The sequence below is a fragment of the Bos mutus genome, chromosome 26, assembly GCF_027580195.1.
Source record: "Bos mutus isolate GX-2022 chromosome 26, NWIPB_WYAK_1.1, whole genome shotgun sequence".
In the NCBI taxonomy this organism is placed as follows: domain Eukaryota; kingdom Metazoa; phylum Chordata; class Mammalia; order Artiodactyla; family Bovidae; genus Bos; species Bos mutus.
Window position 1 is genome coordinate 107,592 of NC_091642.1, and position 19,063 is coordinate 126,654.

Genomic DNA, 19,063 nt, shown 5'->3' on the forward strand with positions numbered 1-19,063 from the left:
CAGTTGTGGGGAGTGGGGCTGCCCTGTAGTGGTGAGAGCACTTCTCATTGTGGCGGCTTCTCTTGTTGAGGAGCATGGGCTCCAGGTTGATGGGCTTCAGTAGTTATGGCTCCCCAGCTCTAGAGCACAGGCTCAATATTTGGGGCGCATGGGCTTAGTTGCTCCAAGGCATGTGAGATCTTCCCGGATCAGGGATCAAGTCTGTGCCTCCTCCATTGGCAGTCAGACTTCCCACCACTGAGCCCCCAGGGAAGCCCACTCTTGTCCTTTTTTTTGACATTGTATTTGCATTTTCTCATCTTTGCTGAGTTATAATTGAGACATAAAAATTGTATCTCTTCAAGATGTAGGAGTTGATTTTTTTTCCAAGCGGTTTACATTTTTTTGTGGTAAAACACCATGACATAATGTTGATTACTTTAACCATTCAAAGTGCACAATTCAGTGGCGCTAAGTACTTTTACAACGTTTTGCAGTCATCACTATCTAGTTCCAGAACTTTTCCAGCATCCCAGTGGAAACTCCGTAACTTTTAAGTAGGGACTGCATGCTCTGCTCCACAGCCCCTGTTAACCGCCACTCTGTCTGCATCTACATATTCTGGCATTTCCTGTCAGGGATCATGCATTTTCAGTCTGGCTTCTCTCACTGAGAGTACTGTTTCCAAGTTTCCCCCAGGTTGTAGCAACAAGTAGACATACAGTAAGTACTAACTGCAGGGCCACGCCAACCTGTGGTGACCTGCACCATGGCTGACCTGCAACATGGGCGATCTGTATTGTGGGTGACCTGGTTGACCTTCACTGTGAGTGACTCACACTGTAGCTGACCTGCACTGTCATGACCTACGCTATGGGTGACCTGCACTGAGTGACCTCACTGTGGGTGACCTGCACTGTGAGTGACCTGCTCCATGGCTGACCTACACTTTTCTATACACCTGAAACTAACACAGCATTGTAAATTAACTATGCTTCAATTTAAAAAAAAAAAGTTTTTTTAAAGTATGTAGATGGAGACATATATACCATGCTAACACTAATCAAGACAGGCAGGAGTAACCATATCAATTTCAGATAGTAGAGCTCAGAGCAAGGAAAGATATCAGGTATAAAGGATGTTCCATAATATAGTTGTGTTGTTTCTCCAAGAAGACACAACAGTTCTTAACATGCACCTAACAAAAGAGGTTCAAGCCATGTTAGACAAAGTGACAGAACTTTAATAGTGATGCAGGGAGATCAAGATGATGGAATAGGAGGATGAGTTTTAAAAGACAGAAATTAGAGCAAACATCTTTTCTGATCACAGTGGCATGAAGCTAGAAATAAATTATATAAAGAAAAATGGTAACAACACAAAGGCATGGAAAGTAAACAACATGCTATTTAAAAAAAATAACAGTGGAAGGGGCGGTCCAAAAATAACAGAGGAATAGGACAGAGAGACCACTTTCTCCCCCACAAATTCATCAAAAGATCAGTTGAATCTTGAACAACTTTCACAAAACAACTTCTGAATGCTGGTGGAAGACACCAGGCACCCAGAAAGGTAGCCCAATCTCTTTGAAAGGAGAAGTCTTGAGGCAACTGTAAGAGAAAGACTGAAAGCCAGCGGCAGGAGGTTTAATTCCAGAACTTTAGAACATCAGAAAACTCCTGACTGCAGGAAACACTAATAGATGGGAGCTCACCAAAAGTCTCCACACCCACACTGAAACCAAGATCCACCCAACAGCCAACAAGCTCCAGTGCAAAACACATCACGCTAATTCTCCAGCAAAATGGGAACACAATCCCAAACATTAAAAGACAGGTTTCCCAAAGCCATGCCAAACCCACAAACACCCCAAAACTCCCAACTAGACACTTCATTTCACCCCAGAGAGAAAAGATCCAGCTCACCCACCAGAACACAGATGCAAGCTCCCCCAACCAGGAAACCTTGACAAGCCACTGGTCCAACCCCACCCACATGGAGTAGACTCCACAATTAAGAGGAGCCATGAACTTCCAGCCTCAGAAAGGGCACCCGAAACACAGCAACCTAAACAAAATGAAAAGGCAGAGAAATATTCAGCAGGTGAAGGAACGTGACAAAAACCCCCCAAACCAAACCAAAGAAGAGGAGATGAGGAGTCTACCGGAAAAAGAATTCAGAATAACAATGGTAAAGATGATCCAAAATCTTGAAAACAAAATGGAGTTACAGATAAATAGACTAGAGACAAGGATTCAGAAGACACAAGAGATGTTTAACAAGGACCTAGAGGAAATAAAGAAGAGTCAATCAATAATGAACAATCCAATAGCTGAAATTAGAAGCACTCTGGAGGGAGCCAACAGTAGAATAACTGAGGCAGAAGAGAAGATAAGTGAGGTGGAAGGTAGAATGGTGGAAATAAATGAAGCAGAGAGGAAAAAAATAAAAATTAAAAGAAGTTAGGACAACTTCAGAGGCCTCTGGGACATTGTTAAATGCCCCAACATTAAAATCAGGTCTTCCCTGATAGCTCAGTTGGTAAAGAATCTGCCTGCAATGCAGGAGACCCTGGTTCAATTCCTGGGTTGGGAAGATCTGCTGGAGAATGGATAGTCTACCCACTCCAGTATTCTTGGACTGGCCTTGTGGTTCAGCTGTAAAGAATCCACCTGCAGTGTGGGAGACCTAGGTTCAATCCCTGTGTTGGGAAGATCCCCTGGAGAAGGGAAAGGCTAACCACTCCAGTATTCTGGCCTGGAGAATTCCATGGACTATATATAGTCCATGGGGTCATAAAGAGTCAGACACAACTGAGCGACTTTCACTTCACTTCGCTTCAAATCATAGGTGTCCCAGAAAAAGAAAACAAAAAGAAAGGGTATGAGAAAATACTTGAGGAGATAATGGTTGAAAACTTCCCTAAAATGGGGAAGGAAAGAGCCACCAGACAGTCCCAAACAGGATAAACCCAAGGCAAAACACCCCAAGACACATATTAATCAAGCTAACAAAAATCAAACACAAAGAGCAAATATTTAAAGCAACAAATAACCCACAAGGGGATCCCCATAAGGATAACAGCTGATTTTTCAATAGAAACTCTTCAGGCCAGAAGGGAATGGCAGGACATACTTAAAGTGATGAAAGAGAAAAACCTACAACCAAGATTATTCTACTGAGCAAGGATCTCATTCAGATATGAAGGAAAAATCAAAAGGTTTACAGACAAGCAAAAGCTGAGAGAATTCAGCACCACCAAACCAGCTCTTCAACAAATGCTAAAGGATCTTCTCTGGACAGGAAACACAGAAAAGGTTTATAAACTCCAACCCAACACAACAAAGTAAACAGTAATGGGATCATATTTATCAATAATTACCTTAAATGTAAATAGGTTAAATGCTCTAACCAAAAGACAGAGACTGGTCGAATGGATACAAAAACAAGACCCCTATATATACTGTCTACAAGAGACCCACCTCAAGCATAGGGACACATACAGACTGAAAGTGAGAGGCTGGGAAAAGATATTTCATGCAAATGGAGACCAAAGGAAAGCAGGAGTAGCAATACTCACATCAGACAAAAATAGACTTTGAAATAAAGACCATAATAAGAATCAAAGCAGGACACCACATAATGATCAAAGGATCAATCCAAGAAGAAGATATAACAATTATGAATAGATATGCATCCAACATAGGAGCACTCCAGAACATAAGGCAAATGCTAACAAGTATGAAGGGGGAAATTAACAGTAACACAGTCATAGTGTGGGACTTTAATATCCACTCACACCTATAGATAGATCAACCAAACAGAAAATTAGCAAGGGAATACAAGCTTTAAAGGATATAACAGACCAGTTAGACCTATTTGATATCTACAGGACATTTCACCCAAAAACAATAGATTTCACCTTTTTCTCAAGTACATACAGAACATTCTCCAGGATAGATCACATCCTGGGCCATAAATCTAGCCTTGGTAAAATTTTTTTTAATGAAATCATTCCAAGCATCTTTTCTGATCATAATGCAGTAAGACTAGATGTCAACTACAGGGAAAAAAAATATTAAAAATACAAACATGTGGAGGCTAAGCAACATGCTTCTGAAAAACCAACAGATCACAGAAGAAATCAAAAAGGCAATCAAAATATGCATAGAAACAATTGAAAATGAAAACACAACAACCCAAACCTATAGGACTCAGCAGAAGCAGTGCTAAGAGGGAGGTTCATAGCAATATAAGCCTACTTCAAGAAACAAGAAAAACATCAAATAAACAACCTAACTTTACACCTAAAGCAACTTAAAAAAAGGACAGAAAAACCCCACAGTTAGTAGAAGGAAAGAAATCATAAAAATCAGAGCAGAAATAAATTAAAAAGAAATAAAGAGGACTGTAGCAAAATGCAACAAAACTAGAAGGTGGGTCTTTGAGAAGATAAATAAAATAGACAAACCATTATCCAGACTCATCAAGCAAAAAAGAAAGAAGAATCAAATCAATAAAATTAGAAATGAAAATGGAGAAATCACAATAGACAACACACAAATACAAAAGATCATAAGAGACTACTATAAGCAAGTATATGCCAATAAAATGGAAAACTTGGAAGAAATGGACAAATTCTTAGAAAAGTATAACCTTCCAAAACTGAACCAGGAAGAAGTAGAAAGTCTTAACAGACCTATCACAAGCACGGAAATCGAAACTGTAATCAAAAATCTTCCAACAAACAAAAGCCCAGGACCAGATGGCTTCACAGCTGAATTCTACCAAAAATTTAGAGAAGAACTAACACCTATCCTACTCAAATTCTTCCAGAAAATTGCAGAGAAAGGTAAATTCTCAAACTCATTCTATAAGGCCATCACCCTAATACCAAAAACCAGACAAAAATGCCACAGAAAAAGAAAACTACAGGCCAATATCACTGATGAATATAGATGCAAAAATCCTCAACAAAATTCTAGCAAACGGAATCCAACAACATATTAAAAGATTATACATCATGACCAAGTGGGCTTTATCTCAGGGATGCAAGGATTCTTTAATATTCAAAAAATTAATCAATGTGATACCATATTAACAAACTGAAAGATAAAAACCACATGATAATATCAATAGATGCAGAGAAAGCCTTTGACAAAACTCAACACAGATTTATGATAAAAATTCCCCAGAAAGCAAGCATAGAAGAAACATACCTTAACATAATAAAACAAACCCACAGCAAACATTTTCCTCAATGGTGAAAAATTGAAAGCATTTCCTCTAAAATCAGGAACAAGACAAGGATGCCCACTCTCACCACTACTATTCAACATAGTTTTGAAAGTCCTAGCCACAGCAATCAGAGAAGAAAAAGAAATAAAAGGAATCCATATTGGAAAAGAAGTAAAATTCTTTTTGCAGATGGCATGATCCTCTACATAGAAAACCTTAAAGATACCACCAGAAAATTACTAGAGCTAATCAATCAATATATAAAGTTGTGGATATAAAGTTAATACACAGAAATCCTTTGCATTCCTGTACATTCAGTTCAGTTCAGTCACTCAGTCGTGTTCGACTCTTTGTGACCCCATGGACTGCAGCATGCCAGGCCTCCCTGTCCATCACCAACTCCCAGAGTTTATCCAAACATGTCCATTGAGTTGGTGATGCCATCCAACCATCTCATCTTCTGTTGTCCCCTTCTCCTCCTGCCTTCAATCTTTCCAAGCATCAAGGTCTTTTCAAATGAGTTAGCTCTTCGTATCAGGTGGCCAAAGTATTGGAGTTTCAGCTTCAACACCAGTCCTTCCAATGAGTATTCAGAACTGATCTCCTAATTTAGGATGTACTGGTTGTATCTCCTTGCTGTCCAAAGGACTCACAAGAGTCTTCTCCAACACCACAGTTCAAAAGCATCAATTCTTCAGCACTCAGCTTTCTTTATGTTCTAACTCTCACATCCATACATGACAACTGGAAAAACCATAGCCTTGACTAGATGGACCTTTGTTGGCAAAGTAATGTATCTGCTTTTGAATGTGCTGTCTAGGTTGGTCATAACTTTCCTTTCAAGGAGTAAGCATCTTTTAATTTCATGGCTGCAATCACCATCTGCAGTGATTTTGGAGCCCAAAAAAATAAAGTCAGCCACTGTTTCCCCATCTATTTGCCATGAAGTGATGGGACTGGATGCCATGATCTTGGTTTTCTGAATGTTGAGCTTTAAGCCAACTTTCTCACTCTCCTCTTGCACTTTCATCAAGAGGCTCTTTAGTTCTTCTTCACTTTCTGCCATAAGGGTGGTATCATCTGCATATCTGAGGTTATTGATATTTCTCCCAGCAATCTTGATTCCAGCTTGTGCTTCTTCCAGCCCAGTGTTTCTCATAATGTACTCTGCATATAAGTTAAATAAGCAGGGTGACAATATATGGCCTTGACATACTCCTTTTCCTATTTGGAACCAGTCTGTTGTTACATGTCCAGTTCTAACTGTTGCTTTTTGACCTGCATACATATTTCTCAAGAGGCCAGTCAGGTGGTCTGGTATTCACATCTCTTGGATAATTTTCCACAGTTTTTGGCAATCCACACAGTCAAAGGCTTTGGCATAGTCAATAAAGCAGAAATAGATGTTTTTCTGGAACTTTCTTGCTTTTTTGATGATCCAGCAGATGTTTGCAATTTGATCTCTGATTCCTCTGCCTTTTCTAAAACCAACTTGAACATCTGGAAGTTCATGGTGCATGTATTGTTGAAGCCTAGCTTGGAGAATTTTGAGCATTACTTTGCTAGTGTGTGAGATGAGTGCAATTGTGCAACAGTTTGAGAATTCTTTGGCATTGACTTTCTTTGGGATTGGAATGAAAACTGACCTTTTCCAGTCCTGTGGCCACTGCTGAGTTTTCCAAATTTGCTGGCATATTGAGTGCAGCACTTTCACAGCATCATCTTTTGGGATTTGAAATAGCTCAACTGGAATTCCATCACCTCCACTAGCTTTGTTCGTAGTGATGCTTTCTAAGGCCCACTTGACTTCACCTTCCAGGATGTCTGGCTCTAGGTGAGTGATCACACCATCGTGGTTATCTGGGTCATGAAGATCTTTTTTGTACAGTTTTCTGTGTATTCTTGCTACCTCTTCTTAATATCTTCTGCTTCTATTAGGTCCCTACCATTTCTGTCCTTTATTGAGCCCATCTTTGCATGAAATGTTCCCTTGGTATCTCTAATTTTCTTGAAGAGATCTCTAGTCTTTCCCGTTCAATTGTTTTCCTCTATTTCTCTGCACTGATCACTGAGGAAGGCTTTCTTATCTCTCCTTGCTATTCTTTGAAACTCTGCCTTCAAACGGGTATATCTTTCCTTTTCTCCTTTGCTTTTCACTTCTCTTCTTTTCACAGCTATTTGTAAGGCCTCCTCAGACAGCCATTTTGCTTTTTTGCATTTCTTTTTCTTGAGGATGGTCTTGCTCCCTGTCTCCTGTACAATGTCATGAACTGCTGTCCATAATTCATCAGGCATTCTGTCTATCAGATATATTCCCTTAAATCTACTTCTCACTTTCACTGTATAATCATAAGGGATTTGATTTCAGTCATACCTGAATGGTCTAATGGTTTTCCCCACTTTCTTCAGTTTAAGTCTGAGTTTGGCAATAAGGAATTCATGATCTGAGCCACTAACAATGAAAAATGGAAAGAGAAATTAAGGAAACAATCCCATTCACCATTGAAACAAAAAGAATAAAATACTTACGAATAAATTTACCTAAAGAAACAAAATACCCATATATAGAAAACTATAAAACACTGATGAAATAAATCAAAGATGACACAAATAGATGGAGAAATATACCATCTTGATGGATTGGAAGAATCAATATAGTGAAAATGAGTACACTACCCAAAGCAATCTTTAGATTCAAGGCAATCCCTATCAAGCTACCAACAGTATTTTTCACAGAACTAGAACAAATAATTTCACAGTTTGTATGGAAACACATAAAACTTCAAATAGCCAAAACAATGTTGAAAAGAATAATGGAACTGGAGAAATCAACCTTCCTGACTTCAGACTACAGTCCTCAAAACAGTATGGTACTGGCACAAAGACAGAAATATACATCAATGGAACAAAATAGAAAGCCTAGAGATAAATCCACACACCTATAGGCACCTTATCTTTGACAAAGGAAGCAAAAATATACAATGGAGAAAAGACAGTCTCTTTAACAAGTGGTCCTGGGAAAACTGGCCAACCACCTGTAAAAAAAATGAAACTAGAATACTTCCTAACAACATACACAAAAATAAGCTCAAAATGGATTAAAGATATAAATTTAAGACCAGAAACTATACAACTCTTAGAGGAAAACATAGGCAGAACACACTCTGACATAAATCGTGGCAAGATCCTCTATGACCCACCTCCCAGAGTAATGGAAATAAAAATAAACAAATGGGACCTAATTAAAGTTAAAATCTTTTGCACAGTGAAGTAAACTATAAGCCAGGTAAAAAGGCAGTCTTCAGAATGGGAGAAAATAATAAAAAATAATAAAAAATAATAGAAAATAATAGCAAATGAAATAACTGACAAAGAATTAATCTCCAAAATATACAAGCAGCTCTTCCAGCTCAGTACCAGAAAAATAAACAACCCAATCAAAAAGTGGGCCATAGAATTAAACAGACATTTCTCCAGAGAAGACATACAGATGGCTAACAAACACATGACAAGATGGTCAACATCACTCATCAGAGAAATGCAAATGAAGTACCATTTCTTGCCAGTCAGAATGGCTGTCATCAAAAAGTCTACAAACAATAAATGCTGAGAAAACGTGGAGAAAAGGGACCCTCTTTCACTGTTGGTGGGAATGCAAACTAGTATAGCCATTATGGAGAACAGTGTGGCTATTCCTTAAAAAACTGGAAATAGAACTGCCATATGACCCAGCAATCCCACTGCAGGGCATACACACTGAGGAAACAAGAATTGAAAGAGACACATGTACCCCAATGTTCATTGCAGCACCATTTACAATAGCTAGGACATGGAAGCAACCTAGATGTCCATCGGCAGATGAATGGATAAGGAGGTTGTGATACATATACACAATGGAATATTATTCAGCTATAAAAAAGAACACTTTTGAGTCAGTTCTAATGAGGTGGATGAAACTGGAGCCTCTTATACAGAGTGAGGGAGAAGGCAATGGCACTCCATTCCAGTACTCTTGCCTGGAAAATCCCATGGACTGAGGAGCCTGGTAGGCTACAGTCCATGGGGTCTCAGAGTCAGACATGACTGAGCAACCTCACTTTCACTTTTCATTTTCATGCATTGGAGAAGGAAATGGCAACTCACTCCAGTGTTCTTGCCTGGAGAATTCCAGGGACAGAGGAGCCTGGTGGCCTGCCGTCTATGGGGTTGCACAGAGTTGGACATGACTGAAGAGACTTAGCAGCAGCAGCAGCATAGAGTGAAAAAGGTCAGAAAGAGAAACACCAATACAGTTTATTAATGCACATAAATGGAATTTAGAAAGGTGATAATGATGACCCTACATAAAAGACAGCAAAAGAGACACAGATGTAAAGAACAGACTTTCAGACTATGTGGGAGAAGGTGAGGGTGGGATGATTTGAGAGAATAGCATTGAAATATATAAAATAGATGACCAGCTCAAGTTCGATGCAGGAAGCAGAGCACTCAAAGTCAGTGCTCTGGAACAACTCAGAGGGATGGCATGGGGAGAGAGGGGGGTTCAAGATGGGGGGACACATGTGCATCTGTGGCTGATCCATGTGGATGTATGGCAAAAACCACCACAATATTGTAATTAGCCTCCAATTAAAATAAATTTAATTTAATTTAAAAAATAACAGTGGGTCAATGAAGAAATCAAAGAGGTAATCAGAAAATACCTTCAGGCACATGAAAATCAAAATGCAACTTTCGCAAAGTAGCTCTAAGAGGAAGGTTTGTGGCAATACAGACCTACATCAAGAAACAGGAAAAAATAAATAAATAACAATCTTTTATCTAAAAGAATTAGAAAAAAAAATAACAAAGCCCAAAGTCAGCAGAAGAAAATAAATAATAAAGATCAGAAGAAGTTAAGTAACATAGAGCCAAAAATATATGTATATATAGAAAATATCAATAAAACCAAGGGCTGGTTTTTGAAAAGATAAACAAAATTCATAAGCTTTGAGTCGGGCTCATTAGGGGAAAAGACAAAGGGCCCAAATAAGCAAAATAAGAAATGAAACTACAACTTACATCACAGAGATACAATAAAATCATAAGAGAATTCTATGTACAGTTATATACCAAAACATTAGACAACCTATAAGAAGTGTATATATTCCTAAAAACCATAATTTTTCAAAACTGAATCAGGAAGAAAAAGATAATCTGAACAGACCAATCCCAAGTAGTGAAATGGAATATGCAATCCCAAACTTCCAGCAAACCTTGTCGTTGGGTGGCTTGGCAGCCTGGTGTGGCCGTGGCCGCTGCTGTGCTAGGAGGGACCTGCGCTGACACCTGACGCACACCGGCTGGGTGTCAGTCTGCAGCTCTCCTTAGGTGCCAAAGAACAAGAGGAAAAGTGAGGTGTTTGACCCCTACACACACCTCTTACTGCATTTGTTGTGACCAGTGAATGAGTTCACAAGTCTAAAAACTGAATGTGTTGATGAATCTGTTAAAAGAGTTAATAAAAGAATACAGTCACCATGGGGCTTCCCTGGTGGTTCAGTTGGTAAAGAATCTGCCTGCAATGTGGGAGACCTGGGTTCGATCCCTGGATTGGGAAGGTCCCCTGGAGGAGGGCATGGCAACCTACTCAGTATCCTTGCCTGGAGAATCTCCATGGACAGACGAGCCTGAGGCTACAGTCCATGGGGTCGCAGAGTCGGACACGACCGAGCGAATCAGCACAGCACAGCACAGCCACCATCTGCAGTGGCTTCCACTGTTTCCTCATCTATTTGCCATGAAGTGATGGGATTGGATGCTATGACCTTAGTTTTTTTTTAATGTTGGGTTTTAAGCCAGCTTTTTCACTCTCCTCTTTCACTTTTCATCAAGAGGTTCTTTAGTTCTGCTTCACTTTCTGCCATAAGGGTGGTGTCATCTGCATACCTGAGGTAATTGATATTTTTCCTGTCTATCTTGATTCCAGCTTGTGCTTCATCCAACTCAGCATTTCACATGATGTATTCTGCATATAAGTTAAATAATCAGCATGATAATATACAGTCTTGTCATTCTCCTTTTCCAAAAGAAACAGTTCAGTTCAGTTCAGTTACTCAGTCATGTCCAACTCTTTGCAACCCCATGGACTGCAACAGGCCAGGCATCCCTGACAATCACCGACTCCAAGAGCTTGCTCAAACTCATGTCCATTGAGTCAGTGATGCCATCCAACCATCTCATCCTCTGTCATTCCCTTCTCCTCCTGCCTTCAACCTTTCCCAGCATCAGGGTCTTTTCCAATGAGTCAGTTCTTTGCATCAGATGACCAAAGTATTGGAGTTTCAGCGTCAGCAACAGTCCTTCCAATGAATATTCAGGACTGATTTCCTTTAGGATTTACTGGTTTGATTTCCTTGCAGTCCAAGGGACTCTCAAGAGTCTTCTCCAACACCACAGTTCAAAAGCATCAGTTCTTTGGTGCTCAGCTTTGGCATCAATGAAAACAGTGACAGACTTTATCTTCTTGGGATCCAAAATCACTGCAGATGGTGATGGCAGCCATGAAATTAAAAGATGCTTGCTTCTTGGAAGAAAAGCTATGGCAAATCTAGACAGCATATTAAAAAACAGAGACATTACTTTGCCAGCAAAGATCCATATAGTCAAAACTATGGTTTTTTCCAGTAATCATGTATGGATGTGAGAGTTGGATCATAAAGAAAACTGAGCACTGAAGAGTTGATGATTTTGAACTGTGGTGTTGGAGAAGACTCTTGAGAGTCCCTTGGACAGCAAGGAGATCCAACCAGTAAATCCTAAAGGAAATCAATCCTGAATATTCATTGAAAGAACTGATGCTGAAGATGAAGCTTCAACACTTTGGCCACCTGATGCAAAGAACTGACTCATTGGAAAAGACCCTGAAGCTGGGTAAGATTGAAGGCAGGAGAAGGGAGTGACAAAGATGAGATGGTTGGATGGCATCACCAACTCAATGGACATGAGTTTGAGCAAGATCTGGGAGTTGGTAATGGACAGGGGAGCCTGGCGTGCTGTAGTCCATGGGGTCAGAAAGAGTTGGACACAACTGAGTGACTGAACTGAACTGAACTGAACTTTTCCATTGTTTTCCCATCTATTTGTCATGAAGTGATTGGACTGATGCCATGATCTTCACTTTTTGAATATTGAGTTTTAAGCCAGCTTTTTCACTTTCCTCTTTAACCTTCATCTAGAGGCTTTTTAGTTCTTCTTCACTTTCTGTAATAAGGGTGGTGTCATCTGCATATTTGAGGTTATTGATATTTCTCCCCACAATCTTGATTTCAGCTTGTGTTTCATCCAGTCCGGCATTTTGCATGATATACTCTGCATATAAGTTTAATAAGCAGGGTGACATATGCAGCCTTATTGTACTCCCTTCCCAATTTTGAACCAGTCCATTATTCCATGTTTGGTTCTAACTGTTGCTTCTTGACCAGCATACAGGTTTCTCAGGAGGCAGGTAAGGTGGTCTGGTATTGCCATCTTCCTAAGAATTTTCCACAGTTTGGAGGATGGTTATTTTGAGGTTCTAGCCTGCCATTTTCTAGGTCTCTTCCTTGCCTCAATACCTCCTCTCTCGGATTCATTGGCCTATCGAGTGGCGACAAGAGCAAGCTTGAACTAGGTAACAATTGGGCTTAGCCAGCCAGGAGCCTTGCTGCTTGTGGCTAGCCAGCCCCAATCAGGGAATATTGGGGCAGGACCCTAGCAGCTCCCAGGACCATTTGTTGTCCTGAGAATCTTTCCTTCAAGATTCCCTGAAGTGGCACTGACTTCTCCCAGAGCTTGGCAGCTGAGACAAGGAACCAACAAACTTCTAGAGCTGACGGACTCAATTATGTTTGGAGGGTAAGTCTACCCAATTTGATAGCTGCTTCAGCCAGTTTGCTTGTTTTATGTGTCCTTTTGTGTTGACAGCCAACAGGTTCGATTTTGGAGGGTAAATTGCTCTGGTGTGTACACCGGGAACATTTCTCCCCTCCAATCTGGTCTTTTCCTTTATGGGATAAGCCAATTTGGTTGGGTACCCATTTGCAGAGAGGAGGTGCTGTTGGACTCTACCCTGAACCAGTTCATTGGGAACTAGTTCTCATGGAGCAAGTTCACCCCAGTTGAAATTAGCTCATTTGAAGGGTAATTTTATTTACCTGATTTGGGAACTGGTCCAGTTGGGGCTTCCCTTGTAGCTCAGTCAGTTAAGAATCTGCCTGCGATGCAGGAGCTGCTGCTGCTGCTGCTAAGTCGCAATGCAGGAGACCTGGGTTCAATTCCTGGGTCGGGAAGATCCCCTGGAGAAGGAAATGGCAACCCACTCCAGTATTCTTGCCTGGAGAATCCCCATGGACAGAGGAGCCTGGCAGGCTACAGTCGAAGGGGTTGCAAGAGTCAGACACAACTTAGTGACTAAACCACCACCACCAGTTGGAACCAGTTCTTTTGGGAGCTAGCTCTTGTGGGAGTGGGTAGCCTAGCTGGAGTTAGTTCATTTGTTTTACAGGGTACACTGACCCTGTCTGGAATCGATTTGTCTGTGCGTCAATACTGGAGTCTGCCATTTTTGTTGGAAGAATTTTCCACAGTTTGTTGTGACCCACACAGTCAAAGGCTTTAGCACAGTCAATGAAGCAGAAGTAGATGTTTTTCTGGAACTCTATTATTTTTTCTATGATCCAACAGATGTTGGCAAGTTGATCTCTGGTAATGTAATGGAGTACTACTAGCTATAATAACCCTGATTTAAAAAATAATTCTGAAGTGTATTAGATATGCAAAACTTGTTAATTTTATAACTGGAACTTAGTACCCTTTGACAATAATTCCTTAACCTTACCCCAGCCCCTGTTAACTGCCACACTGCTGTTTATTTCTGAGTTTGATTTTTTAGATTTCACGTATAAAAGAGATCTTACAGTATTTACCTCTGTCTGAATAACTCAGCCAAATGTCACAAATAGCAGGTGTCAGCTTTTCATAGGGCTGAATAGTATTCTCATGTAGATGTGCGTGTATATGTGTAGATATATAAATATATCTCTACACTACACACATACATTATATATGTATACATACAAATACATACATACATACATACATATATAACTGTAGTGTGCACAGGGATGTGGGTCTCTCAAGATCCTGATTCGGTCCCTTTGGATATATAGGCCCAGGAGGAAGCCTGTCGGTCAAGTGTGCTCACGCTCAGTCGTGTCCAACTCTTTGTGACCACATGGGCTGTAGCCCGCCAGGCTCCTCTGTCCATGGGATTCTCCAGGCAAGAATACTGGAGTGGGCTGGATGCCCTTCTCCATGTTGAATCATAAAGTAGCTCTATTTTTAATTTTTTGAGGAGCTTCCGTACTATTCTCCACAGTAGCTGCACTAGTCACACTCCCATCAACTGTGCACAAGGGTCCCTTTCTCCACACCTACACTGTGACCTTATGAAGAGTTGCAGGTGCCCTGTACTTAGCTGAAAACTGAGTTTAAACAGGAAAAATCTTTATAATGACTCCATTCTTACACAGTTTATTTCTATCCAGTTTTGCTTATTTTAGGTCACTTTCGGGTACTAAAAACAGTTGTGGCATTTAAAAATATTTATTCTGGAGATTATAATTGTTACCTGCATGAAGGCTAGTCTGATACATTCTAATTAAAGATTATCAAACTGAAAAAAAAAACATTGTCTCTTTTTTAATTTCAGTATTTAAAAACATTATTTATTATGCATACATTTTATTTTGGAGTAAAGAAAGAACAAGGGAACTTTCTGAGAATGTGAATGTCAGGCTTGAGGAAAGGGAGAAGGTCCGCACTTGCAGGATGATGCCCGAGGTGCTAGTGGGCACACTGACTTCATGCACACCCCAATAATGAGCACAGTCCCTCCCAAATGAAGTGACCTGGAGAAACCTGGGATGACATGTGAAGAATTCTAAACCGTGAGAAACAGTTTTCATAAAATAATAAATACAAAGTGATCCTCCATTTTTTATTGAAGTACAGTTGTGTTAGTTTGGGGTATATAACAAAGTAATTCTTATATATGTATATATATATTCTTTTTCAGATTCTTTTTCCTTATAGGCTATTACAACATATTGAGTAGATTTCCCTGTGCTATAATACAGTAGGTCCTTGTTAGTTATCTATTTTCTATATAGTAGAGCATATCTGTTAATCCCAAACTCCTCATTTATCTCGCCCCTTCCCCTTGATAACCTGTATATATATGTGTAGAAGTACAAACAGAAAACTGTTTATACCAGAATGTTACAGGTAGCTGCCTCTCAATGGGATAACAAAGGGTTTTACTTTCGTATATTCTCCTTTCAAATGTCTTATTTTCTAGTTTATTAGCATAGAATCCATTTGCAGTTAAAAGAAACCCCATTATCCTCTTCAGGGAGTTCCTACAGCACAGAGAGCAGCAGAGACCAGGAGTCCATATGAGCCAGGAGTCCGAGCCTCAAGGGGGCTACCTTGGCCGGGCTCCTCCCTGGGGGATCTGGACACGTATTTCAGTGCAGTGCCTCCCCCAACATGGAGGTGGGGACAGGCGCCTCTCATGCAGATTCTGGCTTCAGGATTCATGTCTGGAAGCACTTCCTGCAGCCATGCTTACCCTGAGGTCAGAGCAGCACAGATGGCAAAGCCTATGCATCTAAAGGTCAAACCACAGGGCGTGGAGCCAACAACTCTCAACACGCGACCAACACCTCCCACCCCACCCCCACCCCCACCCCCCCACACACACACATATCAGGCCCTGTGTAAACTCGCACACTCCAGGATTGTACTGAGAATTCTGCCACTGGCCACCATTTCAGTGACACTTTCCAATTTCCACAGGTTTCATAAATCTCACAACCGTGAAGCTTATTTCTGATTCAGTTTATCTCAGCTCAGTCGCTCAGTCGTGTCCAACTCTTTGTGACCCCATGAATCGCAGCACGCCAGGCCTCCCTGTCCATCACCAACTCCCAGAGTTCACTCAGACTCATGTCCATCGAGTCAGTGATGCCATCCAGCCATCTCATCCTCTGTCGTCCCCTTCTCCTCCTGCCCCCAGTCCCTCCCAGCATCAGAGTCTTTTCCAATGAGTCAACTCTTCGCATGAGGTCATCATTCACTGACTAACCATGTCACAAAAATGCCTCTACCAAGTCTTTCCAAAAAGAAGTCTGATGGTCTCATTGGTAGAAATCATCCCTGTATCATTCAATCTGCAGTCAGTGGTATTTACAGGGTGCCTGCCTCATACATGGTGCACATTGCTTACAGAATGAGCCAGTTTAGAGGAACAAACCCTGGTTCAAGTGTAAGAAGGTGGACCTTGTCATTGTCCTCAAAGTGTTTACAGTCTTCAGGAGACAGACAAGCACCATAGCAGGGGAAGATTTGCTCAAAGGAGACAGCCCCCAGGGAATCAAGAACACACTTCCCTCAAAGAGGCCCTTCTGTCCCCATCCCTTCAAGCCCCACAGATTCCCCACGCCCCTCCCCCAGCGCTGTGAAGCTAAATCACAAAGGAACAGAAAGGGCTCGCCCATGAAAAGCCCCTCTTCCCCAGCATCTCCCTGGGTTCCAAACCCTCCTGAGCCCAATCTTCCTGCCGTCCAGTTCTGAAGGGGAGGACAGCTGAGTTTGTGGTGGAGGGGGAAGAAAAGGAAAGAGCCTGGCCACTTTCCACACTGATGCCAGTAACACCTTTACATCATAGACTTGAAAAAGCCTTGCCAAAATATTCTCCTAAAAACCACTCACATTTAAAAAGACCACTCCTGGAAGACCACTTTGCTACCAGGGGGAACCTATCTTCCTGAAATCCGCCCCACACTCCCCCCACTGGAAATCCCTATCCTAAAGTAGAACAGGACTAACATATCCTACCTTAATCCCTCTCATCCCTGCTCAAATCCTCCTGTGACTAAGGCAAAGGCCACCCATTGTGAATGCAGAAGCCCAAAAAAGGAGGGCTGCAGCAAAGTCCAGGCTTGTTGGAAAACAAAGATGAGGCATCTTGGGAAGAAGTTGCTAGAAGGGCTGAAGAAAGGGCCAGGTGCAGCTGGTGATCTACTACGTGCTTCTTGGGTCATGAAGCTGTCATTGGTCATCCCAGGATCCACCAGGGAAGGACAGGGCGAGTCTGGGAGGTTAAGGGGCTTCCTGAAAGTGGGGGAGAGATGCCTAGAGCTGGTCCCATGGTCTCACTATACAGTCCAGTAGGGTGAGACCTTAGGAGGCAGGATGGGCTTCCAGACAACAACCATGCCCCAGTTTAGGGAAAGCCACACTGGGCCCCGCCTTCCAGGCAAGAGGACCTTGCTGGGCGTGACCTCAGCTGCAGGACAGAAGCCTCCTGAGCGCCGCCTTGACCTCCATGTTTCTCAGCGAGTAGATGACGGGGTTCAGGGAGGGGGCCACGGAAGTGTAGATCACCGACACCAGCTTGTCCTTGTCCAGCGAGTAGCTGGAGGCGGGGCGGATGTAAGTGTAGATGACGGTGGAGTAGTACAAGGTGACCACCAGGAGGTGGGAGGAGCAGGTGGAGAAGGCACGCCGCTTGCCCACCGCCGAGCGCATGCGCAGGATGCTGCAGACGATGCAGCCGTAGGACAGCGTGATCACCGAGAAGTTCCCCACGGCCAGGAAGATGTCTGCCGTGAAGGCCATGGTTTCATTCAGCTGGGTCGGGGCGCAGGAGAGCTTCAGCAGAGGGGGGATCTCACAGAAGAAGTGCTCCACCACGTTGGAGCGGCAGAAGGGCAGGCGAAGCATAAGGCCTGTGTGAACGCCGGTGTTGATCAGGCTGACTGTCCACACCACCCCCGCCAAGAGCGCACACACCCGGGGGCCCATGAGGGCGCTGTAGTGCAGGGGCCGGCAGATGGCCACGTAGCGGTCATAGGCCATGGCCGAGAAGAGCAGCAGCTCGGCCCCCATGGACCACGTGAAGAAGAAGAGCTGGGCCATGCAGCCCCCATAGGAGATGGTCTTGCTGGCCACCATGCCCACCAGAAGCTCAGGTAGGATCGTGGACGTGCAGAGAATGTCCACCACAGCCAGGCTGACCAGGAAGAAGTACATGGGGGTGTGCAGGGCTGGACTGGAGTTGATGACCACCACAATGAGCAAGTTTCCAGAGAGGGCCACTGTGTACAGAAGCAGGAAGGCGAAAAAGAGCAGCGTTCGCAGCCCAGGTGTTTCTGAGAACCCCAGAATGAAGAACTCGGTGACTAGCGTCTGGTTCATCACAGCCCTGGAGGGTGCCAGCATGGTCCCTCTGAGACCATGGGCGCTGTTCCAACTCAGGCTGTAGAGAAAGAGTTTGAACTTGTTCTGAGTGTTCCCTCTTACACTCGTGAGCACAACCCACTAAGAAAGAGGATTTTAAAATATATTTTGGCAATAAAAATGGAGCTTTGCACTCCTGATAATTGTGGGATAATTATCAGGATTGTGGGATAATTGTGGGATAATTCTGGGAACTTTCAGTGAGAGCGACTGCCCCCTGAGGTGTGGAGAAGCTCAAATCCCCACCCCTCTCTGCCAGTGCAGGACTGAGATGGCCACTCACGGAAATTCCCAGACTCCGACTCCTGGTCAGTGTGCCAGGATTGTGCTTCCCTGAAATGGCAACCCACTCCAGTGTTCTTGCCTGGAGAATCCCAGGGACGGCAGGGCCTGGTGGGCTGCCGACTATGGGGTAGCACAGAGTCGGACACGACTGAAGCGACTTAGCAGCAGCAGCAGCCCTCATGGAGCACATGTGGGATGGGGTTGGGGTGGACTTCCAGGGGAACCCTGGGGAGGGGCA

General features: G+C 42.6%; 1 protein-coding gene across 1 annotated transcript; it reads right to left on the minus strand.

Annotated features, from left to right (window-relative positions):
• Nucleotides 1-17,583: 17,583 nt before the first annotated feature.
• LOC102280378 (olfactory receptor 13G1) lies at nt 17,584-18,522 on the minus strand. Its single transcript, XM_005910538.3, has one exon. The coding sequence runs from the start codon at nt 18,520-18,522 to the stop codon at nt 17,584-17,586; it is 939 nt and encodes a 312-aa protein (XP_005910600.3).
• Between the last annotated feature and the right edge of the window lie 541 nt (nt 18,523-19,063).

Excerpts from the sequence above, each read along its gene's own strand:
- LOC102280378 (XM_005910538.3), bottom strand. The coding sequence starts at position 18,522 with ATGCTGGCACCCTCCAGGGCTGTGATGAACCAGACGCTAGTCACCGAG.